Source organism: Mustela erminea, chromosome 16 (assembly GCF_009829155.1).
Source record: "Mustela erminea isolate mMusErm1 chromosome 16, mMusErm1.Pri, whole genome shotgun sequence".
In the NCBI taxonomy this organism is placed as follows: domain Eukaryota; kingdom Metazoa; phylum Chordata; class Mammalia; order Carnivora; family Mustelidae; genus Mustela; species Mustela erminea.
Window position 1 is genome coordinate 66,258,065 of NC_045629.1, and position 26,957 is coordinate 66,285,021.

General features: G+C 43.3%; 1 protein-coding gene across 1 annotated transcript in view; it reads right to left on the minus strand.

The window, feature by feature from the left end:
• Positions 1–26,957, minus strand: part of SNTB1 (syntrophin beta 1) — a 230,981-nt gene that overhangs the window by 89,087 nt on the left and 114,937 nt on the right. Inside the window, exon 3 of the mRNA XM_032316662.1 lies at positions 380–587. Coding sequence (XP_032172553.1) covers positions 380–587 — 208 coding nt within the window. The remainder of the gene's footprint in view (positions 1–379; positions 588–26,957) is intronic.

A 26,957-nucleotide genomic window follows, 5' to 3' on the forward strand; every position in this document is an offset into this window, starting at 1 on the left:
ACATGGGGACTTAGAGTGGAGAAGGGAGTTGGGGGAAATTGGAAGGAGAGGTGAACCATGAGAGACTATGGACTCTGAAAAACAATCTGAGGGTTTTGAAGGGACGGGGGGTGGGAGGTTGGGGTACCAGGTGGTGGGTATTATAGAGGGCACGGATTGCATGGAGCACGGGGTGTGGTGCAAAAATAATGAATACTGTTATGCTGGAAATAAAAAAAATAAATAAAAATAAAAACAGAAATTTAAAAAAAAAAAAAAATGAGAGATCCAGCCTATGGAACAAGGCAACTGAAAGCATGGTTGCCACAAGTGCTGGGCGTACCCAGGGGTAGGGGCAAGGGGGCGGGAATATCTACTCCCGAGGGAGCCTTTTCCTTACCTTATCTGCAAGCCAGCCCAGATGCCTGATCTCTCGGCTCCCAGCAATGCCCGTTTTCCCCAGCTGCTCTCTGACCTCCGCGATCACTTGGGTCAGCAGGTCACTAACGTTGGAATGGATGGCACTGAACCAGGCCTGGGCGGTGGCGGAGTCCTTGCTCCTTAGGATCACCGTGTGCTTTGCATCTGGAGAGTGGATTTCAAGCTGCCTAGAGACACAGAGAGAGAAGGGTTAGAATGCTCCCTAGTAGGTCATGCTTTGCCAAGTCCTGGGACACAAAGGTGAATTAAATTCTCTGCTCTTGCTTTCGGACTTTGCCAGCTTTGCCTGGTTTATCTTAATGCTCCCCTCATTCATTCATTCATTCCTTCACTTATTTGTTTATCCACAAACATCCACGGAGAGCTAAGGCATTGGTCTAGATACTGGGGACAAAGTTATTCAACCCCCAGATCACCTGAATTAAGGATGTCTGGTTTTCCTGTTATTCAGCTGACTGGCTTATCCACAGTATCATTTCAGGACTTCCAAACTTTGAGCTGATACTAATTTGCTTTGCCTCTCAATCCTCAAGATTTTAAGAATATACTTACATGCTTGCTGCTAACACAAGAAGGCGACTGGAAATAGCTAGCACATGCTTCATCCTACTGTTCAGAGGTAATTGTCAATATTTAAGAACCAAAGATGACCACACTTTGCGTTCCTTCGGAATCCTGTCTGTGGCACACTTCCTACCATTTAATCCTTGGGCATGTGTAATGAAGAAATGAATCGGCCTAGGAAGGGGTAATAGTGGAGGAGAGAGGTACACTAAGGGCTCTCTTTAAGGCAGAAGAAGAAAGGAAAGAAGGAGGGTGCCTGGGTGGCTCAGTGGGTTAAGCCGGCTCAGGTCATGATCTCGGGGTCCTGGGATCGAGTCCCACATCGGGCTCTCTGCTCAGCAGCGAGCCTGCTTCATTCTCTCTCTCTCTCTGTCTGCCTCACTGCCTACTTGTGATCTCTCTCTCTGTCAAATAAATAAAGAAAATCTTTAGAAAGAAAGAAAGAAAGAAAGAAAGCAAGCAGGCCAAAGTCAAACAGCAAGCCTACCCTGGAGGTCCACAGGGACCACCTGAGATATAAATGAGATTTGCATACTGTGATTGTGGTAAAAGGAAGTTCTAGATAGATTTTTTTTTAAGTACTCCTAGATTAACAAGATATTGCAAAAATAGTATATATGGACTGTATAATGGAACCCTCTATCCATTATAACCTCCTCCCAGTTTTTCCCTCAGGTTATGGAATACAATATGGAAACTGACATTGGTACAACGTAGGTGTGGTGTTTTTGTGCCACTTAGTCTCCTGTGAATCACAACACTCGGAACACCCAACTATTCCAATCCCACAAACCCTCCCTCCAGCCACTCCTGATAGTTACAATGCTCGCCTCGCTACTGTCACCCCCAAATCCCCAGCAACCATTAACCTGTCCTTCACGCCTGTACTTTTTACACAGCTCATTTGTATTGCAGGGAGAGAAAAAAACCCACATTTATTCATTCATGTATACATCCAAGTAAATATTTTTACATTGACGTTTGCACCAGAAAGAGAGGAATTGGGAAAATTCAAAACTGAAGAAAAATGATCCATTTGTTACTTCGTCCCTTAATTATTATGCTACCAAGCGTTGAATGTTTACTATTTACTTATGGATCTCCTCATTTCTCTAGGACTGATTATTATTAGTCCAATTTAATAGAAGGAAAAAACTACAGTTTGGAGGGAGAGAGAAGTTACCCAAGGCCACAAAGTGATGTTAGGATTCAAATCTAGATTGGTTAGGCTCCAAATCCCAGGAATTTAGCTACTGTATTACAGTGTCTCTCCTTTAAAAGGGACAACATCCCATAGGGGGGCACTCGTTTTCTTCCACAGCTGTCTGAAGTCTCATTCTCATGCTCAGTAGTGTCCTGAGTTTCAAAATAACAATTTGCAGATCCCCTGAAAATCAGAAGTCCCAACGCAACCTGGCCTCGTTAACATTCGAAACCAAACTTTTAGAGCAAGTAAACCTTTTTACTCACAAACTAAAATTGTAGAAAAGGAATGATTTAGAAAGTAGAATGTCTCTGGGGGAGTTTAGCAAAAATTAGTGCTTTTTTTGGTCAAAAATTTGCAAAACGAGGCTCCTCACAAAGACTCCAAAGGTTTTTGGCTGTGTGTGTGTGTGTGTGTGTGTGTGTGTGTGTGAGATAAAACCGGGACTTCTTCAGGTGACATCTGTCCTCAGAAGAAAAAAAATCTCGTGCCTTTTGGGCACTTTTCAAAGAAACAAGAGGTAATTCTTGCTTGCAGATCTCACTCTTCAGTAAAGTTACATAGTCAAATACCAACCAGGGTTCTCAAAAAGCATTCATGCGCTTTTCTTTTTCTCTTTTTTCCTTATTTTAACGATTTTTTACTTTTTTTTTTTTTCAAGTAGGCACCCTGGCCAGCATAGAGCCCAATGTGGGGCTCGAACTCACGACACTGAGATCAAGACTTGAGCTGACATCAAGAGTTGGACACCTCACTGACCCAGGCACCCCAGTATTTTATTTGTAAGTCCTCCCTACCCCCACATGGGGCTCAGACCCACAACCTCCAAGACTGAGAGTTGCAGGACTCCACTGACTGAACCAGCCAGGTGCCCCTCAGTGTTTTTTCCAATTTATTCTAACATGATCCGTTATTCTAGAAATTGAAAACCTGCAACTATTTCATTTACGCTATTTTCTTTTGAAGATCCGGATTTGTTTTTAAACAAATGATGGTTTGGGAAGCCGCCACTCCCCAGATATCACATACACAGACACAAATGATATTCCAGCCAGGAAGAAAGGAAACAAAGAGCATCTTTGTTGGGTCGCCAGCCTGTCCCCAGAGGAAAGCTGACTTGTAAACAAAGGTACAGGCTAATGATACAGAGACCTGTTTCTCCCAGGCCCTCACAGCATTTATCATCACTGATTTTTAAGTAAACTTTTCAAGTATAACCTGCAGACAGAAAAGTGTACAAATCGCAGTGCACAAATGTACTTTGGCAAAGGGAATACATTTGTGGAACTGCCACTCAGATCAAGGAACGGGACATGACACGCGGGGTCCCAGAAGTCCCCTTCATGCCCCCCTTTCCAGTTATTACCTCCCCACCCCCAACCAAATCGCCCCTATTCGGATTTCTATTACCAGAGATTACTTTTATCTCAGCCAAAATGTGTTTGTTTTAGTCTTCACTGGCTGCTGTTGCCTGAAATACAGGGAGGATCTTGGACTATTTCCGGGGCAAACAGGTCCTGTGCTTTTAGTGGTGGTTCTCAAAGTGATGCCCACCGGCAGCAGCACCAACTAGGGAACTTAACTAGAAAAGCAAATCCTCGGATCTAACTCTGAAGCCACAGAATTAGGAATTCTGGGAGTGGGACCCAGGAATCACCCTCCAGGTAAGTTTGATGCAACTCAAGTTTGAGGGAGGTTGCTCTAGGGGTTCATAAGAAGCCCTGAGCTTGGTTGGTTGCCAGGGTTCCCAGTAGCCAAAAGGTGCACTGAGCTCCTCCAATCAGTCTTGCAACCCCAAAGAAAGAACTCAGAGGACACAATAGAGCGACCTGTGGCTTTTTATAGTTAAAAAAGGAAAATGAAAAAAGATGACAGACATTCTCAATCAAAAGTGTTCTTCAGAAACCCCTGAATAGGTTTTTGCTTTTGTTTTGAATCACTAAACACAGATGCTTTGGACCCCATTCCAGATCTACTGAGTAGGAATTTCCAGAGGTTGAGGCCTGGGTATTCACTTTAAGTGTTCCATAAATTAGGGGCGCCTGGGTGGCTCAGTTGATTAAGCGTCTGTTTTCGGTTCAGGTCATGATCTCAGGCCCCTGGGATTGAGCTTCTGCATGGGGCTCCCTGCTCAGCAGGGAGTCTGCTTCTCCCTTTCCCTCTGCCCATACCCTCTGTTTGTTCTTTCTCTCTCTCTCTCAAATAAATAAATAAAATCTTTAAAATAAAAAAAATAAATGTTCCATAAATTATATTGATTAAGGACCATGGCAGGCCTCTCTGAGCCCAAGTTCAAGTCCCCTATAAAGCTGTGCCTATAGCTGACTGTTACCAGAAGACTTCTGGGCAGGCAATGTATCAGCTATCCACTGCTGAGTAACAGCCTCCCCCTGAATTTAGTGGCCAATGGCTGCAAAACATTTATTATTTCACAGTTTCTGTGGCATGTGAATTGGAGAGTGGCTCAGTTGGGTGGTTCTGGTTCAAGGACTCTTGTGAGTTTTCGGGCAGGGTGTCAGCTGCAGCTTCAGGCATCTGAAGGCTTACTTGGGGCTCCACTTCTTAGATGGTGCACTCATTTGGCTGTTGGTGGGAAGGCCTCAGTTCCCCGCAATGTGAGCTCTTCCAGAGGTCACTGAATTTCTTCATGGCATAGTAGCTGCTTTCCCCCAGAAAGCAAGAAGGAGTTGCTCTTCTTTTTATGACCTGGTCTCAAATACACACACTTTGGCCTAATTTGTCACTGAAGCTCCCTTTACCAAAATGTGATCCTGTCAGTCAGTGTACGTTTTAGAGTATGAAGAGCTAGAGAAAGAAAGTCCGTAATTCCATTCCCAGCAGGCAATGTCATCCTTCCTCCTTCACCAGCCTACTTTCTCTCCAAATTAAAGCGCACGTGCCAGATGGAAGCTGTGAAGCACGTGGGGTTTGGGGTCAGGCTGGCTCTAAAGTTTGTTGGCTTCTGAGGCATCACGCAAGTCACTAACCTCCCGAAGCCTCAATTTCCTTATCTGTAAAATGGCTCAGTAACCTTGCCTCTTACGATTTTTGGAGCGACCAAATGAGATAACGTGTACACGAGCTGTCACAATGCCAAGCTGGTCTTGATCGGTTCTGGTTTGCAATGGATAGTCTTCCCAAAGGCGTGCAACACAAGGAGAGCCCCCCCACCCCCCATGGCAGGGAGAGTCCTCCACGATTGGCTTTGGTTCAACTCTTTCCCCAAGTCCAGTGTGGACTTGAAGGAAAATCCAGATGCAGGAAAAACAAAAAAGTAAACAAGGACTATTCCTAACATCCTGGGATGGAAAAGGAAGGGTAACTTTGGGGAGAGGCATGAGTGTCTTCTGCAAGAGCTTGGATGATTTGGGGTAAACTTGAGAATCCATCCCCTGTTATCCCCTTTACCTCTGTTCTACCTAAAAGAGCCCCATGAGACCCACGTTCAGGATGCTGATAGGAATCTGGGCCAACACTGGAGCTACAAGAATCTGCCAAGGCCCCTTTGTTTTCTCAATGGCTGAACTAACTGGCAACGGTGAGGGTGAAAGGAGATGGGGAATTGTTTTACCTTCTGGAAATATTTTGCTGATAACATATATAAAAGAACCATTTTCAGATATTTCACGTAACCCATTTTTCAAAAGCAATTTCAACTCCAGTAAGTACTTTATCCATCTGTAAATGTATGGAAGGAGATAGAGATGAAGAAATGAAGTAGAAATAGAGGAGGTGAGGTGTGCGGAGAGCAAACAAAGGGAAATAAGAAAAGGCCTAGGGTGGAAATGCTACTGTGGCTGGGGAGCTGACGTCATTAAAGTCGGGGGACCCCAAATGCATGAGACAATGGAAGCAAAGAAAGCACAGGGCAGGGGTGTCTGGGGGGGGCTCAGTGAGACAGGCAGACCAACTCTTGGTTTTAGCTCAAGCCATGATCTCTGAATTGTGAGTTCAAGAGCTCCACACCATCAAGAGCAGTGTGTGTTGAGTGCGGAGTTTGCTTAAGATGTTCTCTACCCACTTCCCTCCAGCCCACCTCTCTTAAAAAAAAATAATAATAAATAAAATCTTTTAGAAAAAGAAAAAGCACGGGACAGAACAGTGAGAGTAGTGTCCTATCACTGATGTCAAGCTGGTTTTTATAAATGCTTGTAAATGTGGACACTAGGCTGGGAAATGTATCCAGGAGGGTTTGACGAGGAGGGAAATTGGGTGAAAAGAAGACAAGATTAGAAAGGAGACTTTGCTGTCTCATATTCTGTCTTCTGAATTTTGTCCCAGGTATCCATTGTGTATTCACTGTATTGGGATGGCGGAGGAGGAGGAGGAGGAGGAGGAAGAGCAGGAGGACCGGGCTGTAGGTTCCAACAACCTTGTCTCAAATCCAAGCTCTGTCACTTGTGAGTGACACAATCACATCTGTGATTCTGTCTACCCAGTTTCCATTCCCCTTTCTGGCAAAAGGCTTTATCCCCATTCTCAGCCTCAGTGGTTTGGGGGCTCAATGGTTTGAGTGTTGTAGGTGTGATCTAATTTGCCTCGTGGAGATCTGGCCCAGGATTTCTGTAGGAGTAACTGCCAAGGAGATGTTTTTTTCCTTATCACATCTACTGTGGGGTCAGAGAAAATCATGGATCTACTGAAGGCCATCTTGCCATCAAAAGGAGAGGGTCTGCCTACAATGAAGCCAACACAAAGGAAAACAAAGCTGAGAGACCTGGATCCAGCCATACCTGATACACAGCATATCCTTGTACTTTTCTCCTATGGTCCCCTTTTTGCATAAACCTATTTGAATTGGATTGTCAAGTACAACTACGAGTCCTGACTCACTGACCACAAATAGGTCACATAATTTCTATGAGGCTCGAGTTTCTTTATCCCCTGGACAACAGGGGCGGGATGGTGATGATGATAATGATGATGAAGTGATAATGATGATAATAACGGAAGTGATAATAATAAAACCTTCACGGGGTTACTAGAGCATCAAATGAGATAATAATTGTGAAAGTGCTTTGCGACTTGTAAATCCTGACATTAGCAGGTGCCATGTATGCTTTCGGCATTTTAAGACTCTTCTGTAGGCTCAGTAGCTGGGAAAAGGCACTATATTAGTGAAGACAATGCTTTTGAACTGTCGGCCCATATGAGCAAGTTAGTCCTTTCCTAGCTACACCATTAATAAAGAGACAAGGCATGCACATTGAAACAAAATCCAAGTAAATCTCTTGAGTTACAAAATGGAGCTGGAAACATGCAGTGATTTCTTAATACATGTACACAAAGATATGCTGTGTCTACACGTGAGTTTTCAAGAGAACTTGTGGTGTTTATAGCATGTGTTGGGTGTCCCTATCCCCACGAAGCTCACCATGTATATAGCAGGATGCATAGCATCATTCCAAATTCATGACTGCCCAGAACCTCAGAATGTGACTGGTTCGGAAACAGAGTCTTGGCAAAGTAATTAAAGCAAGGACGGTGAGGAGATTCTTATCTCACTCAGCTACCCACTGAATTAGAGTGGGTCCTAAATCCAAGAACCTGTCATTGTAAGAGACAGAAAAGACATGGAGACACAGAGAAGAAAGGCAATGTGAAGATGGCCATAGAGCCTGGAGTGATACGTCCACAGTCAACAACTGCCAAAGATCGGCAAGTACCGGAAGCTAGGACAGAGGCATGGGGTGGTTTCTCCCTCAAAGCTTCTGGAGGGAACAGCCCCACCAACTCCTTGATTTCATACATCCAGCCTCCAAAACGGGGAGGGAGTACATTTCTGTTGCTTTAAGCTTCCCGGTCAGTGCCCACTTTGTCACGGTGGTCTTAGAAAACTCATACGCGGTATAACCATCTTTTTGCGCATAGTTGAATGGAAACTGCGTTAATGTGTGAAATATGGAGGTGTTGAAAGTAACTCGTAAGATGCAGATCACTTAGGACTACGGCAATCATGCTTCCATTTCAATGCCATGTGGGAGTTACACAATTTTTTCCTTGGCAAAAACAAAAACAAAAACAAAAACAAACAAACAAAAAACACCAAAAAATACTCTTACCCCCACCAACATTCAATTCTACAACCAGAAAGACAAAGGAAACCCTCCTGAAATGAGGGACATAGTAACCCCTGCTCAGTAAATCAGGGTGCCTTCTACTTCCCTCTTGGCATTAAAAAAAAAAAAAAAAGAAAAAAGAAAAAAAAATCTAGACAACCTCCTTGCGAGCTGATGAGTCCTACATTTCTGGAGCCGGGAAAGAGGAGGGAGGGAGCACCTCAAGGAGCAATAAAGTTAGGACAGTTGATTGGAGCTATTTTCGGCAGGACAGGTTTTTACGTTCCCCAGTTGAACTGACCACTGCTTGATGAATTGTATTTATCTGTAGTTCAGCGATAAAGTTCTTTTAATTCTCCGCTGAATAGAAATATTTAGGGCAATGCCACAGCTGTGTTTATTCTCACCCTCCACCACAGTTATGTAAATACTGCCTATGGAACTATTTCTGATAAAGGCCCATACCAACCCCGAGGAATTACACGCTCACTCGAGATGTCTGCCAAGATGAGCAGTTTCGATCCAGCTTGGCACAGCCTGTGAATGATATCACAGCTTCTCAGAGATCATTTGGCAAACCTCGCAATAAAAGAGTAATTTTCTTACCCTCTTACTCTTTTAAAGGCTCCCGCTGAGACAAATAACATTTCCCAGAATTCTCTGCTCCCCTGTTCAGGAACATGAGGCTGCCACATAAAATTTGAAGCCTCCCAACACAAAATTGATGATTAGAACCTGCAGCCTGGCAGCAAAGGCTTCACGTGACCTTTCCCCTCCAATGGGAGGCTGGAGAAAACACAGATGAAGGTAGTTCTGAAGAGAAGGCCTGAGGGCTTGCTGCCACCATTGGGAATGGAGGGGAATTCAAACCACCTGGTTCCTGGTCATTATGGTTGCTCCCAGCTCCATGAATCTGTGATTCCCAAGGCTGATACAAAAGATTTCCTCACAGACAAATATATGTCACGCCATGAATACTGGCTATCTCTAGATAGTTGAATTTTGAGATATTTTTTATCTCCATCTTTCTGCTTTTCCTGCATTTCTAAATTTTTTGCAATATAATCAGACAGATAAGAGGAAAAAAGTTTAAGAAAAGGAATGTTGGCATCCCTTTTTCACTAGGAAAAGTATCTTTAGGTGAATAAGAAAACACTACAGAAAAATAAAAAATTTAGAATCTTTTCTTAAATCCTCAAATTGGTTAACTAAAAAGACTTCAAAAGAAAGAGATAAGAGATCTATATTTACAATATTCATAATGAGGAGGAGAAGCTGTCCTGTGGGGATGAAAACTCCATCACCGCCAAGTGAAAGGATGCTCACTTTCCTCATTTTGTCCCTTCCACCAGCCTGTGAGATGAATGGTATTAGTGTGTCTACTTTACAGATGAGAAGATGGCCCCACAGCAGGGCTAACTTGTTCAATCTTCCTGTAAGTAAGAGGAAAACCTGGAACTGAATCCCTAGCACGTGACTACACAGCCTGTGTCTTAATCATCAGCTCCATTGAGCAGGGTGTTTGCAAAATGTGGTTTGTTGCTTACAAGAGTAGAGAACATTTCTCCTCCTCTTGGTTGCTACTCAGTATCTTTCAGACACCCTTCCTGTGTATTTGGAAGGTTTTCAAAATTATGAGTTGTGCTTCCCCATGCTAGAAGCCAGAATTCGAGTTCCCCATCTTTCCTGCTGGTGGGGCTCAGAGACCCTCACCCAAAATGGCAAGGAGGCACCGTGAGAAAGTGGTTGTGGAGGGAAGACATCTTTGGCAAGTATGGCGGCGGCGGCATCCAGCTCTAACTGGCAGTGGCGGCAGATCTTGGCCAGTCCCGAGCTGTTACTGGTGCAAGCTGAGGCAGTTGCCTAACTGTGGCATGGTTGTTAGATGGCAACAGCAGTGGGATTTCTTCTAGAACGGCATTCACAATGCAAATGGGCATTGAGCTTAGCCTGCCTCTCTGAACTCTTTGGGAAATAGGTGACCACTCTCATATCCTCAGCCAGAGTTGATTCTATTGCCTGACACTACAATCCCCTGCTAAGAATGCAGATTTCAGAATCTCATTGCCATGATGGGGGCTACTGGGATCACTTAAGGAATATGTCAAGTGTGAGCAGTGAAGAGAAAAGGAGCCAGAAAAGGTGTTTTGCTATTTTTCACAAAATCCCATTTCAAAAACAGGTCATGCATGATGTAGTATTCTGCTAGGCTCGGAGGGAACCTGACGGTATCTTTCATGTTGGGTAGCTTTCAGTTTTTCGGTAACACATAAATTTACAAAATATGTGAAGAATTTCAGCACTTCGACTTTCCTAGGGGAATGATATCATTATCAAAGTTTTAGGAGACGAGTCAGCTAATGTCAAACTACAGAAACATTTTGTTTTTCCACTACTGACTTCATCTGTACCTCACAGAATATTCTGTGATTTGACCTTGCTCAACTGATTTTTTTAAAGCCATTTAAATACACAATGTGCTATGCAGGTCAAATAAATTTATATTTGTCTCTAGATTCTTAATATCCTACACTGACAGCATAAATAGTCCATCCCAGAGTCCGGTCCAGAGCAAAGCATTTGCAGTCTGAACATCTATTTTTGCTTCCTTCGAATTAGATTATTTGGGGCCGGAGTTAGTAAATAAAAATATACAATGCTCAGTTAAATTTGAATTGCAAGTAAATAACGAAAAGTTTTTAGGGTTAAGTACGTCTTGCGCCATAGTAGTGGTAGAAGTGGTATAAAGAACAGGGATTAGAAAGTGCATAGAGGGCGCCTGGGTGGCTCAGTGGGTTAAGCCGCTGCCTTCGGCTCAGGTCATGATCTCAGGGTCCTGGGATCGAGTCCCGCATCGGGTTCTCTGCTCCGCGGGGAGCCTGCTTCCTCCTCTCTCTCTCTCTGCCTGCCTCTCTGCCTACTTGTGATCTCTGTCAAATGAATAAATAAAATCTTAAAAAAAAAAAAAAAAAAAAAAAAAAAAAAAAAGAAAGTGCATAGAAAATAAAACTGATAATCTTCATGATGGATTAGCTCTGAGGGATGGGGAAGAGGGAGGTGTCAACGAGTTTTCCAGCTTATGAATGAAGGACAGTGTCTGTCTAAGATTAAAAACTGAAAATGGTCCAGATTGGGCAAAAAACACGAGTTTGGGTAAATTTCTCCATCTTCACTTAGGTATCTTGTAATAACCTCAAACTTGTAATGTAAACATAGACCACCTATGCCCCAAGGGTCTGTCTCTTCTATGTTTATTTTATTTCCACGGAATCAACATCTTCCCAATAATCCAGGTTAGATGACCCAATCATTCTTGATGTCTCCAGTCCTCTTCTCCCAGGATCCATCCAGTCTCCAAGTTTTATCAATATTATACTGGTGGTATCTCCCTTTCAAAAGAGATGGCTACACTGTAAATTAGCAAGTTTTCGCAGCGAAACTAGGGTAAGCGCTTGTCTAGGATGGGATGTAAGGTTTACTTTGTAGGCCAGCTTTCAGTTGCCTGAGATGGTATCAGAGAGCCTGAGGACTCATTCTAGACTCAACAAGAAAAAGGAGCATCATCATATACTGACATCTGCCATGGACATGGGAGTGGGGACTGGCAGCACTCATGCTGTCTAGTTGATATTTCCAGAAAGTGTTTTGAAATGTAGCTCTCACATGTAGTTCCCCACTACCTCAAGCTTGGAGAGAGTCGTGGCTTTCCATCATCCAACAGTTTCTCTTTCAAGGCTTATCCTTTTAGATTGTATCTCTCTCTCCAAACCGTAAATTCTCTGAAGGTGTGATATGAATTCTGTTAATCTCCTCCTGTTGCCTGACACACACGAGGGGCATAATCCATAAGTTTCTTTCTTTCTTTCTCTTCCTTTCTCTATTTTTATTTATTTATTTTTTAATCCATAAGTTTCTCCTGGGCTAAGTGAACGGACGGCTCTATTACTAAAAGTTTGCCAGACTCGATGGTGGCTCCCTTTCTAATTTCTTCTTCTTCTTCTTTTTTTTTTTTAAAGATTTATTTATTCATTTATTCATTTATTTGTTTATTTATTTGACAGACGGAGATCACAAGTAGGCAGAGCAGCAGGCAGAGAGAAAGGGAAACAGGCTCCCCACTGAGCAGAGAGTCCGATGCGGGGCTCGATCCCGGGACTCTGAGATCATGACCTGAGCTGAAGGCAGAGGCTTTAACCCACTGAGCCACCCAGGCGTCCCCCACCCCCCTTCTAACTCCTTGTTAAGGTTCTACAACCACTTCCCTTTATATTATGTTTTCGCCTTACTACATGTGAACTCTTTCGGTCTTGAATAATGAAATTTAATTCTATGGTACAAAGTGCTTCAGTTTTAAATCACAAGATTTATTTACTATAGTTAAGTAAGTAAAGTCAAACATGTTTTAATGTCCCAGAAGGGTAGTTTCCACAGATGATGTGCAACAGTCAATTCTGAAGCATTTGGTTAATTTCACATTACCTTGTTTATCAGACAATTTGTCATACGTAATTTTCTTGGGCTAAAATAATCGATTTGTGATCTTGCCAGCCTTGCCATGTTGGATGTAAAAGCAGACAGACTTGCAACTGTGTAAATCAGGGTCAAAAGATGACACAAAATTAACGCAACAAGGAATCCTTCTATCTCAGAGGTAAGAACAGGAGTGGATGCCCTTTAAGTCATTTCTGTGGGATGTTTGGACAAAATTACAGGACGGCTTGTCATTCGTTAATCGATTATTTTGAGTGCCTGGCACCTAGCCGTGGAACGAGGCACACGAGGGGAAGGGAAGTGAACCCAGATATGGTTTCTGTGGTTCCTGAGATTCTAGGCTAGCAATCTTGGACAAGCACACACTTTCTAAGTTTTCAAATAACATGCAAAATTCCTACCCTGAGAGAATAATTTGTATCTGTTTTAGGAACAATCTTTCATTCAGTTCTTAATAAACTAAGCAGTAATTCACCACCGTGATGTCCGCAGCTGCTTAGACATAGTAATAGTACTTCACCAAAGCCAAAATATCCCTCATCCGTTCTGTTTTAATTTCTACTAAGTCTTTCTATTTAAGGGGGGAGGAGAAGAAAAGGGCAGAAGGACAAAAGCACTGTCTCTCCAGTGCCCCTATACAGAGAAAGATGTCACTGGTGGAGGGCCATGAAGCTGTCACTGCCTTTCCGTAAGGATTCTTGGTAGCCCCCACTCAGCAGAGAAGAGGGCCCCGGGAGAAGGGAAAAGACGAGGGAAAAGCTGGATGACATGAGAAGGATCTGAAGAGGATCTACGCCACCCAAAGGGACTACAATAGCCACGGAACTGGGGTTCGGAGAAGTGGAAAGGACCACGGGCAATTTTAGTTAGCAAGGGAGCACTAGAGGAAGAGAAGCAGAAACCAAAATGAGCCAGTTAAATGGATGAACGAGCGAATGATCAAAAACCGAATTAGCAATCCAGAAAGAAGTCAAAGGTCATTTAACCCAACCACTAATTTCAAAGGTGAAAAATCTCCAGGAGGAGAAGCCATTTATTTATCTGTGGTTACACCTGCAGGTAGTAGAATTACTGAGCCTGGAATCCAGAATTCTTAACAAGGATGTTTATTCAAGATCAGAGGATGGGCACAGAGAGCTCACACGCTGGAGACCACCTTCCGTTTCTTTACAGTCTTCCAGAGGGCTGGTCCTGAATTTGGGGCCAATACCTCTTTCTGCATTTGAAACAGTCACTGTAATACTTTGTAGATATTTCACTGTCAAAGTATTTATAGAAATGACAGCTTTATAATTATTTTCTCTGTGAGGTCTTTGCTCAAAGACATGTTCACCTCTTCTGTAGATAGCAATAATCATTTCATTACTTGAAGGATTTAAACAAGCACAAACAAATCAGCTACCCACAAAATTGCTATGTTAAAAAAAAATCTGTATCTGAACTATCTAGACAAGTTTTAAATTGTCATGCAATTCTGTACTGGCTGCAAGAGAGGGTGAAAATCAGAATATTGCTAATGATCATCCCAAGTTTCAAAAGGTCACGCTACGTGAAATTCAATCTTCTTCATTCTTACAGTAAATGCCACGGTGCCAAACAAGTTGGGAAGAGAGTCAATCTCTCTGTGAAGGAGCAAAGCTGTGGGTTAGGTTTGTTTAATTTTGTTTTGATTTTATTAGGTTTTTTTTCCCCTTAAAGAAAATATGTGTTAAGACAGTAGAACAGAAAAGTTGTTACCCATGAAGGAAATTTACTTAAAGCTTCTACTTCTTGACATGGAGGTGCATGGGGAGGAAGAAAAGGGGGGGCACGCCATGGAGGGGAGAGGAGAGTGCCCTGATTCTGTGGTTGCTACCTGGAACAGATGAGCTCCTGGTCTGCTCAGATGCCTGCCTCTGCCTATAGCATTCCAAGTATGTGTTCCCTCCAGATGTGCAAGTCAACTGATTGAACTTTCTATTTTCGGCTTTGTACCCCTGGGTAATCTGCACGAGGGCTGATTATCAATTAGCCTGGACTGATCTAATTATGTATTTATTTATTTCAAGATTTCAATATATCCCCTCCAAAAAAAAAAAAACAAAAAAACAAAAAACCTAAAAGAAACCAGATACTTATGTGGGGCAAGTTCCGATAACCTTAATCACATCTGAATCACTCATTCAAAAATATTTATTGAACACTTACTCTCGGCCGGGCAGTCTGCTAGGTGCCAAGGACACTGAGTCCAACAACATAGCCATGGCCTTCAAGGAGCTTATTGTCCATGGGGTGGAAGGGATGTGCTAGCAGACAAGAACCCAGTGATCACCCTTCAGGAGCGGCCACATGGGACAGTGGTTAGAACGTCATTAATGGAGTCAGTTGGCCTTGGTCTGTGCACTGCCTATGAGATGAGCATCCTTGAGTGAAGACCTCAACCTCTCTGCATCCTAGTTTCTTCATCTACAAACAGGAGTGGGCTGAGTTCTAAACAAATACAACCCCTGGAACAGTGACAATCCTAAGGCTTAATTAGTTTGAACATTTTTTATTTAAATTCAATCTAGATATCATATAGTGTATTATTAGTTTTGGGGCAGAAATGAGTGATTCATCAGTTGCATACAACACCCAGTGCTCGTTACATCAAGTGCCCGCCTTAACGCCCACCACCCAGCTACTCCATCCCCCACCCACCTCCCCTCCGTTTGCCTCCTTCTCTGTTTTTATCTTGTTCTATTTTTCTTTCCTTTTCAAGGAAGGGGATAAGTTGGCTAAATCAAAAAGGAGGAGTAGCCAAGGGGAGTATCCCAGGGAGAGGGGCAGCCTGAGCAAAGGGCAGAAGGGGAAAACTGCATTGTACATTATGGAAAGTGTGTACAGTACTTGAAAGGCTCAGACAAAATTTAGGGGAGAGGTAGGCAAGGAAGTGGGAACAGAAATGGGTGAGTCCAGAGAGGACACACCGACAGAATTTCATTTAAGCAAGGGACGTGATCAAGCTGTATTTTAGTGAGATCACGCTGGGAAGATTGGATTGGAAGGGACAGAGACTGGAGGCGTGGAGACTTGCTTGGAGATCTTTGAAGGGAAAGGGGTGGCAGCAGTAGAAATGCAAAGGAAAGACCACTTTAGATATTAAAGGTTAAACTATAGCAGAGTAAGAAGAGCATTCTATTCTATTCTATTCTATTATGATCATCTGATTTATGAATACTTTGATATACTTAGTACAAAGATTGAATTAATTAATACTGAATCTTATCTTTGTATCTTTGGGAAAATGTTTCCTCCAAATATTGAATTCAAAAATACCCAGGCATGGATGCAGGAGTCTGGGAGGCATGGGAGGAGGCCGTGGGATACAAAGATAAGTTGGATGGAATCCAAGCCATTTATAGCCTAGTGAGGGGGATGGTACCAAAATAATTATAACACAGGGCACAACAGGTGTGCCATTAAAGAAACACACAGTATCCAAGGGAGGCATGTTGGAGAGTAAGGATCAGGAAATAGCTCAGGAAGAGAAAGGCATTTGAGATGGGGCTCTCATATAAGAGGATTTTGATAGGTGGGGAAGGAAGCGGGGGCATTCCGGTTTGTGGGGACCACCCATGACCAGGGACAGAGATGCTAAGGGTATTTAAGAATAGCAAATAGCCCAGTTTTTCTGGAAAACTATTTCTGTAACTGCACTGTATTTTTTTTAACAGTGTTGCTGAGATCTAACTGACATACAATGAAATGTACTTTCAGTAGCAATAGGTTTAGACATATGCACACCCACTGTGATGACTCTGCTTCCCTCCATTTCTCTTACAGCTCAGTTTGCATGATCTCGAATCTCAATAAACAGAATCATTTAGTATATATTCCTTTTTCATACACAGTATAATTATTTTGAGATTCATAAATGTTGTAGCATGTATCAGGAGTTCATTCCCTTTTGTGACCAAGTAGTAACCAATGTACGATACAGCCCTGTTGATTTCTCTGTGCACTTCTGGATAGACGTGTGGGTTCCTCCTAGTCTTAGGTTATTACCAATAATGGTGCTGGGAACATGTGTTTTTTTTATGGACACATGCTTTCATTTCTCTTGGGTAAACAGCTAGGAGTAGAATCACTGATTCATACTGTAGGTAGGTTTGTGTTTAACATTTTAAGAAATTACACAACTGTTTATCAAAGTGGTTATAGCAAAATGTCTGGAAGGCTCAGTCAGTTAGGTGGCCGGCGCTTGATTTCAGCCAAGGTCATGGTCTTGGGGTCGTGGGATCCAGCCTCATGGTGGGCTCCAGGCTCAGCTAGAGTCTGCTTGAGAGTCATTCTTTCCCTCTTCCTCTGCACTTCCCCCCTAATGCTTTTACTTTTTCTCTCTCAAATGACTAGTAAAATCTTTTTTTTTTTAAAGTGGTGGTACAATTTTTCATTCCCATTTAGTAGTGGATGGAGGTTCTAATTCTTCCACATCCTTGTCAACACTTGATATGATCAGGGTTTTAATTCTAGCTAAATTAAACTGTGTCGCGGTATCACACTGTGGTTTTACCTTACATGTCTGTAATGACTGATGATGTGTATCTTTTCTTGTGCTTATTTCCTATTCAGCTATCTTCTGTGGTGAACAATATTTTCTCCCAGGTTGTGGCTTGTGTTTTCATTCTCCTAAGTTTTAAGGGCTCCTGGGTGGCTCAGTGGGTTAAGCCGCTGCCTTCAGCTCAGGTCATGATCTCAGGGTCCTGGGATCGAGTCCCGCATTGGGCTCTCTGCTCAGCAGGGAGCCTGTTTCCTCCTCTCTCTCTCTGCCTGCCTCTCTGCCTACTTGTGATCTCTCTCTGTCAAATAAATAACAAATAAAATCTTTAAAAAAAAAAAAGTTTTAATTTTCATACAATCTAATTTATCAACATTTCTTTATGGATTGTGATTTAGGTGACATATAGAACTCTGACTGATCTAAATCCACAAAAGTTTTCTCTTACATCTTCTTCCAGAAGTTTTATAGTTTTGGGTTTTACATTTAAATTGATGACACATTTAAACTTGTTTTTGCTTAGGGTATAAGGCGGGGATTGGAAGTTCATTTTGGGGGGGGGGCATCTGAATACACCATTTTTGCTACACCACTCACAAAGAAGACTACTCTTCCTCTACTGAATTGCCTCTGTAGTTCTCTTGAAAAATCAGTTGTGCACCTATGCAGGAGTCTTTTCCCAGACTTTGTATTACATTTCATCAACCAATTATCTATTCAACATCAGTATCCCACTTTTTTGATGACTGTAAACTTTATAAAAACTCTTGAGTGATATGGTTCGAATCACCCAACTTTGTTTTCTTCAAAGCTCTTTGGCTATTTCTGTATGCATATTCTATTTGCATTTCCATATGAATTTTTTAATCGATTTTCCAATTTCTGTAGAAAAACTCATAGTGATTTTGATGACTGTGGTGATGCCCCCACAGATCAATGAGGGGAGAGCTGTCTTCTTAAAGAGACAGTCGTTCTTTTCTGTAGGCCCATATTTCTATTTGCCATCATTTTCTTTCTGCCTGAAGGACTTTCTTTAGCTACTGTTGCATACACCTGCAGGTAACCAGTTCTTTCAGTTTTTTTTTTTTTGTATGTCAGGAGAAATCTTTATTTCACCTTAATTTCGGAAAGGTATTTTCACTAGATATAGAATTCTAACTTGACAGTTTTTTTTTTTCTTTCAGTACATGGAAAGATCTTGCTTGACTTTCTCATTTGCATTGCTTCTAAAGAGAAATAAGCTGCTGTCCTGGTTGACTCATGCTGCTATCACAGGGGACCATGGACTGGGTGGCTTATAAACACGAATTTACTGCTCACAGTTCTGCACACTGGGAGGTCCAAGGTCAAGGATCCTGCAGATTCCATGTCTGGTGAGAAGACATAGTGGAAGGGAGCAGGAGTTTCTAGGATCTCTTTAAAAGGGCAGTAACCCCATCATGAGGGCTCCAACCTCATACCTGAACACCTCCCTGAGGTCCCACCACCTAACACCATCACACTGAGGATTAGGTTCCAACAGGGAATTAGGGACGGGGACCCAAACATTCATCTGGAGAAGTTGCCCTTTCTTTGCTGCTTTTTATGTACTGTGTCTTTTTTTTTTTTTTTTTTTTTTGGCAGCTTTTAAGCTTTTCATCACTGGTGTTGAGCAATTTGATAATAACGTGCCATGGTGTCACTTTCTCCATGTTTCTTGTGTATAGAGTTTATCGAGCTTCGATGGATTTGTGGGTTTGTAGTTTTTATCAAATTGGGACAATTACCAGCCAGTTATCAGCTTTTCTTTGAAAGTTTTTCTTCCTCTGCCCACTTTGAGGAGCCAACCATAGGTATATTAGGCTGCTTGAATTTGTACCATAGCTCACTGATTCTCTGTTCACGTCTTTATGTATTTTTTTGTAAGATTATTTATTTGACAGAGAGAGAGACAGAGAGCAGGAACACAAGCAGGGGGAGTGGGAGAGGGAGAAGCACGTTTCCTGTTGAGCAGGGAACTTGACATGGGACTTGATCCCGGGACCCTGAGATCATGACCTGAGCTGTAGGCAGATGCTTAAGGAATAAGCTATCCAGATGTCCCTCTGTGCATGTCTTTAAAAAATTATCGTCTTTGTTTTACTATGGACAGTTTCTGTTACTGGGTCTCTTCTGTTATTAATGTCATCCAATGTGTTTTTCATTTCATACAATGTAGTTTTCATCTCCAGGAGTTTGATTTGGATCTTTTTTGTATCTTTCAAGTCTTTGGTTAGCTTTTTGAAGGCATGGAGTACAGTTACGTGAACTGTTTTAAAGTCCTTGTTGGCTAATCCTAATATCCGGGTCGCTTCTTGGTCAATTTCAATGGACTGGTTCTCGTCTTCATCAGGAAACATATTTTTCCTACTTCATTGCATGCCTGTTCATGTTTTAGTAGATGCCAGACATTATGAATCTTAGCTTGTTGAGCACTGGTTATGTTTATACTCCTAAAAATATTCTTGAGATTTTGTGTTTGTTTGTTTGTTTGTTTTTTCCAGGACACAGTTAAGTTACTTGGAAACCATTTGATCTTTTCAGGTGTTGTTTGCAAGACTTGTTAGGCATATCTGGGGTGGTGTTCCACCTAGAATGAATTCTGTCCCTCTGTGCATTCTGGACTCTCTACTCCTGTGAATCCTGACATCTTCCAGTCCTGCCTCAGGAAAGGCATTATTCCTGGCCTTACGTGAGTGCTGAGCAATGTTACCTCTAATCCTTTGGGGGTAGTTTTCCCCTTGGTCTCTCGAAGTTTGCTCACATGCTTGCTGATCAGTACTCCGCTCACCTTGAGGGGATCCTCTTTAAATCTCTTTAAAATCTCCAGATTCCTTTAAATCTCCAGATTCCTCTCTGTGCAGCTCTCTCCTCTCCACCACCTGTCTTGTGGGGGCTCGCTGTGCTGATCTTTCTGGACTCTCTCCTCCTTGTCTTCCCAACTTAGGGGGCCTTTTAAGCTCCACTGGGGAGCTCTGCCGCTGTGCCACTGCCTGAAAACTCTCAAGGCAGAAAGCTAGGGCAATCTCAGGGACTGTCTTGTTTCCCATCTCACAGGAACCGCTGCCTGAAATCCAAGGTCTCGAGCACACATTTCGGCTGTGTTTGGATGTTTCAGGTAGGAGGGAGGATAAATCAACTTTCTGTTACTCTGTCTTGCTCAGAGTGGAAGTCTTGTACCTTGCCCAACAATATAAGCCTTTACGATAAAGTCTTTTCAGCATGATAGTCTTCATAATGAAGGCATTATGGCATTCACCATCACTGATGTATAAAGGAACAGATTAGACTGTCCTCACTTCATGTCAGTTCAAAGGCATTTATTAGGTAGTTACTGTGTTTATAAAGATGAACCCACCCAAAACGGGCTCTGCCTTCCTGGCCCCAGTTTCTAGATACAGCAAACAACTTTGGAAGGAACCAATTATAGGGCCTGTATATTATCCATGCTTTTAGCATTTCCTCTTTCTGAATGGCACCTGCCAACACCATCGCTAATTATGCATAAAAGACAGCTGGAGGGAATAAGAAACTCGAGTCACAGGATTTTGCTAATTTTAAGCAGCCCTTAGGCTTAAACTTAGGGGCAGCAGTTGAAACTCTAGAGGGAAAGGCTTTATGCTGATGAGCTGTCGACTTCTCTAGTTCACGCTACTGTTCTGCTCCCGTAACCAGGACAGAAAGCTGGCTCTACTTCAGACAGGAGGAGATAAAGCAGTAAATGCTCCCCCCACCCCCGAGGATCTGAGGGAACAAAACAGGCTGGGGTAAGGTACAAGGTTGAGGACATCGAGGAGCTGGATTACATAGAGCCATCTCCATGGTGCTTCCAATTTTGAGATGAGCATTTCATAAAAGTCATTCGAAGCAATATGTTGACCTTTCAGGAGTTGGAGCAACTGACATTTTGCCTGGATCTCAGCCAGGGTGGGTGCTATTCTAAACCAGAAATCAGTTATCCCATCTGCACTGAAGGAACTTTTCCTGATCATTTGTTAAAGCTTTATTTCCAAGGCACTGAGTGCATTTAATTTTCCCATCACCATCCCCTCCTTAATAAATTCCTCACACCTGTGGATTCACTAGGAAATTAAATTTCAGCTCTGGAAAACAAACCAGAAAAAAGGACATTTGAGGGTGCCTGGGTGGCTCGGTGGGTTAAGCCGCTGCCTTCGGCTCGGGTCATGATCTCGGGGTCCTGGGATCGAGTCCCGCATCGGGCTCTCTGCTCGGCGGGGAGCCTGCTTCCCTCTCTCTCTCTGCCTGCCTCTCCGACTACTTGTGATTTCTCTCTGTCAAATAAATAAATAAAATCTTTAAAAAAAAAAAAGGACATTTGACCAAAGGAGGAGAGATAAGTTTGGGGAGAGTCCAGTGATCGAGTCAAAATGAAAGTGCCTCTCCAATGGTAATGAGATGGATTATTATTAAAATGCAGACCGTGGTTCAACAGACCTGGAGTGGGGCCTGAGAGTCAGTGTTTCTCACAAGTCCTTAAGTGATGCTTTGCTGCTGGTTGTCTCTGTCGCATGCTTGAGTCACAAGGAGCTGGAAGATACTGAGACCTCGTTCGTGTTTCATTTTTCCACTAAGTCACTGTCATAACCTGGGAACCTTCTCCACTGAGCTTCAGTTTACTCTGATAAAAACTGTTCTCGAAGGTTCCTTCCAGATCCTAAGAATGTATCGTGTTCCTGAATGTACAGGTCTAGCTTCCCGGTACATGTGAAGGCTCGCATGCTATTGGCAGATGTGCCTTGAGCACCTACTGTGTGTCAGGCCCTGGCTAGTCACGTATGCACTAGATCAAACCCCTGCACTAAGAAATCAGTTCAGAGAGAGAAACAAGCAATGAGAATGTGATGCCACGCATGCTCTCAAGTTGTTTCAGCAGTGGCTGTACGAGGACACAGACGTCTGAGAATCTCGCTGTGTTCTGGAAAGCAGGTAGCAGGGGATGTCCATCCTACAGCGGATCTCAGACTTTAGTGTGCATGTCGAACTACAGATCACTGGGTCCCACCCACAGACCTCTGAGAATTTGTATTTCTAACAAATTTCCAGTTGATGCCAGTGCCTCCGGTCTGGCATCGCACTATGGGAAACACTGTTCTGGACTCCAACACACACCAACGAATGGAACAGGGTTTTTGCTTTGGAATGTATGATTGGGAGGGGTCACAGCTCAGTAGAGGAAACCGGGCTTTCCTTCCCTCAACGCATACGGAATGGTTAGGGTGACACTGGGAGGGGTGGGTACAGTCATACTATGCTGCATGAGCTCGGGAGTCAGAAAGGGCTGGGCTCAAATCCCAGTCCTGTCACTTTACTGCTTGGTCTCAGTATAGACAGCAAGGCCCCCCTCCACCCCAAAAGGCTGGGGTTTCTCAGATTAACAATAGCAGTGATCTGTCTGGGGGGAGGGAGCCAGAAAAGACTGCCCAGAGCAGGTAATACCTCTTGATGATTTGAGAACGACTGGTAGCTTGAGAAATAATCTGTTAGGGGTTAGCAGGTAGGGAGGTAAGTAGATGGTTCTAGGAAGAGGGGTCACCATGATATCAAATTACACAGTGCTCTAGTCGATAAGTGCTTTCTGGTACGTGTGCATATATTATGGCCTTGTGAATAGAATCTAATTTAAGATTCCTTGAGAGAAACTAGGTCTTTAAAGGAGTCCTATGTACAATTCCTCTAAGAAGTCAAAAGCAAGACAGGTTTTAGTGCTAAGCGCACAATGAACACAGACTCAGAAGTGCCTCCTAGCAGTTAGTTCTGCGACATCTTCAGTTCATGTACCTGTGACCTTTCCGTTTCTATCAACCTTACAATGCACCTACCATTATTATTATGGCCATTCTACAGATAGGAAGACTGAGCCCCAAAAGGATTAGATAAAATGCCCAAGGTTATTAACTAGTAAATACTGGCTGAACCAGTATTTACTAGTTAATCACGTCTATTGGATCAAGTTTTATGCTTTGGGATTTTTTGCTTTTGTTTGATTATTTTAAAAGAGGATTTTCTATACGCTACCTAATAATTAGACACAATGAGAAAATCTGTTAAAACTATAGATTTCAAAGCTCTTTCTATGGAGGTTCCCATTCTGTGGGTCTGAGATGGGGCCAGGAATCTATATTTTTTTAAATTTTTAAAATTTTTTAATTAACATGTCATGTATTATTAGCCCCAGGAGGAATCTGTATTTTTTTAGAAGATTTTTTTTTAAAGATTTTATTTATTTATTTGACAGACAAAGATCACAAGTAGGCAGAGAGGCAGGCAGAGAGAGAGGAGGAAGCAGGCTCCCTGCCAAGCAGAGAGCCCTATGCAGGGCTCGACCCCAGGGCCCTGGGACCACAACCTGAGCTGAAGGCAGAGGCTTTAACCCACTGAGCTACCCAAGTGCCCCGGAATCTGTATTTTTAATCACTGACTGCCCCCACCCTCATCGTTGCCATTATATAAATTTGGGGAAATTTAAAAAGCATCATTACCTGTTGTAGTGGGTTAAAAATGCCCCCCCCCAATTCTTATCTACTAGAACCTCAAGGTGACCCCTTACTTGAAATTGGGTCCTTACAGATGTAATTAGTTAAAACGAGGTCATCAAGGATTAGGGTAGCCCTAAATCCAATGACTAGTATTCTTCTATGAAAAGGATACAGGGTGCCTGGATGGCTCAGTCAGTTAAGCATCTGACTATTGATTTTGGCTCATGTCATGATCTCAGGGGTTATGAGATCGAGCCCCGTGTCAGGCTCCACGCTGGGTGCGGAGCCTGCTTAAGATTCTCTCTCCCTCTGCCCCTCCCTCCCCATTCATGCCTGCATGTTCTCTCTCTCTCTCTCTTTCTCTAAAAATAAAAGAAAAAAAAAGACGATACAGAGATACACACACACAAAGGCAAGGTTAGAAAAGACATACAGAGATGGAGTGTTGTGACCAGCTATAAGTCGAAGAATGCCAAGGATTGCTGGGAGCCACTAGAAATGTGAGAAGCAAGCCGCCCCCAAGGCCACCCCCTCCTCCCCACCAGCTCCTAGATCCTTTGGGAGGAGCAGATTAAATCTCTCCAGAACTCTGAGACAGTAAACTTCTGTTGTTTTAAGACTTTCAATTTTTAGTAATTTCTTATTACAGGCCTAGGAAACAAATATATTTGCCTCGGGGTAATTGTATTAAATTAACATTCTGACATGAAACTCTGGCAACAGTGGTTGCTTCTTGGGAGGAGAACCAGGTGGCACGGACAGAGGAATTAAAGGTTATTTTTCTCTGAATGTCCTTTTGTGCATAGTAAACTGGATGTATGTATTAACTATTAAAAAAATAAAAGAACAAATAAATAAATTATTAACAATTTTAAAGTGATGCCCTCGAGCAACACACTTGGGACCAGAGCCATGAAGTGGCTCTCCATCAAAGAAAGAAATCCTTTTAAAGCCATTTGACATGAAGGGCTCATTCAAGAGTGATTTCCAGAGTCTGTCTTGGGGGTCAGGGTGACAACGCTTGTACAATGAGAACAGAAGCTCTTGAAGGTGACACAGAATTCTGGCAAGACACGGAAGATCAGAATCATGTATTTGTTAGGATGAAAATGGGGGACCCAACTGCCACTCCTTTATGTTCAAGAACACACTCCAAGAGATAAACTGACCTAAGTCAGGTAACACACATGTAACCTCATGAGTATGAGAGCCACGGGATCATTCATTCTGGTCAGTGTAATATTTCTTGGGCACTTCCTGTGTGCTAACCACCAGAATTATCGAGATGCATCAGGTGCCTTCCTGGGCCTGTCCTGGGCCTGTCGGTCCTCAAATACATTCCTTGCACTTTCCCTGATTTTGCTTAGTATCACCAGGGGATCCGTACTTGAGGCTTCTATGTCACATGGCTTCTGCCTGCAGCAGACAAAGGGGGAGACCAGAGGGCAAGAGGGAGGGAAAACTCAAGCTGGCTTCTCAGCTCATCTTTGAACATTAAAACCAATTCACTGCATTCCATTTGCTGTTTAAAATGCACCCCCTCCCCCCCAAAAAAAGCCAAATAAAAATAAAAATAAAATAAAATGCCCAGAGTACTCTGTTTTCCTGGTTGGACGCTGACAGAAATGCTTCTGCCGGCTGGATGTGGATTTCCTATGGCTGTGAGCCATCCTCTCTGCTTGGGCTACACAGGTCAACGCGGGGACAGCTGGACAGTCTGGAACAGCACAGATCTGCCAGAGTCCCAGAAGTGCATGCAGCTGGGGCCCTCTAGACCCACTATGAGTGCTTGGCTCCAGGGCCTGCACCTGAAACCCAGGGGACAGACACTGACCTTCCCCAAGCTGCCCCCAAGGCCACCCCCTCCTCCCCACCAGCCCCTCTGGGCTTGAGTTCACAAGCATTTCCCTTTCTTTGTTTTCTTTCTTTCTTTAAGATTTTATTTATTTATTTGACAGAGAGAGAGAGAGCACAAGCAGGGGGAGCAGCAGACAGAGGGAGAGGGAGAAGCAAGCTCCCAGCTGAGCAGGGAGCCCGATGTCAGGCTCGATCCCTGGACCCTGGGACCATGACCTGAGCCAAAGGCAGTCGCTTTACCAACTGAGCCACCCAGGCACCCCTCCACAAGCATTTCTAGGCTTCAGGTCTGCCCCTGCAATCAGAACACTGGTCACATAGAAGTCGTCGGGAAGCTCTCTGGAGCTCATCACAGTAGGAACGCCACCCAACTCTTACAAATAAGCTCACAGAGGTCAAGGTCCACGCCACTCTAGATAGGGTTGTTTTCCTCTCAGAAATGGTGCGCTAGGGCTTTTGCAACCCAATATAGTGACTGAGGCAATCATGGTAAAGGATTTTTCCATCTGGGGACCAAGAGTATCTTGGGGAACTTCCAAGGCTCCACAGAGATCACAGCGGCAGAAATTCTAAACATCTGTTTGGCCCCATCAGTGGTAACAGGCAGACGGTAGGAATGCAGAGTGGGGAAGCTGAGAAGCTCTGCCCTATCTCCTGGGTCTTCCTTGAGTTCTCCTTCCCTCACCCGCTCATCGGTCCATTCCTTGGCACACACTTTTGTCCATGGACTATGCATTCAGTGAGTGTCCTGAGCCAGTCACTGACTGGGCTGGGCGCTGGGGAAAGCATGTCAAGCAGGGGCAAACCAGATCACTGTACTCATGGAGTTAGTGAGAGTAAGAGGTCAGTCAAATCAAGATACAAATAAATGTCAAAACCACCACATGGCAAGAGGTATAAAGGGTGACACAGGGGGACTCAAGTTGAGGAAGCCCTGGGTTTCTCCTGGGTCCCAGTGAAGGGGTGATGAAGTGCAGCCTTCTTTAGTGAGGCGTATTTTTCTCTTACATTCTTCAGCTTCATACCTTATGAAATAATTCAACATATACCATTTTATTTTCATACCCATGCTGCAATGACAAGAATTTAAAAAGAAGGTTGCGGGTGCCTGGGTGGCTCAGTCGGTTAAGCGTCTGCCTTCGGCTCAGGTCAGGATGCCAGGGTTCTGGGATCCAGTCCTGCATCGAGCTCCCTGCTCAGTGGCTTCCTTCTCCTTCAGCATGCCCTCCCCCAACTTGTGCTCTCTTTCTCTCTCTCTCAAATAAATAAAATCTTTAAAAAAAAAAAAAGTTTAAAAAAATAAAAAAGGTTGAGAATTATTGCAGGGG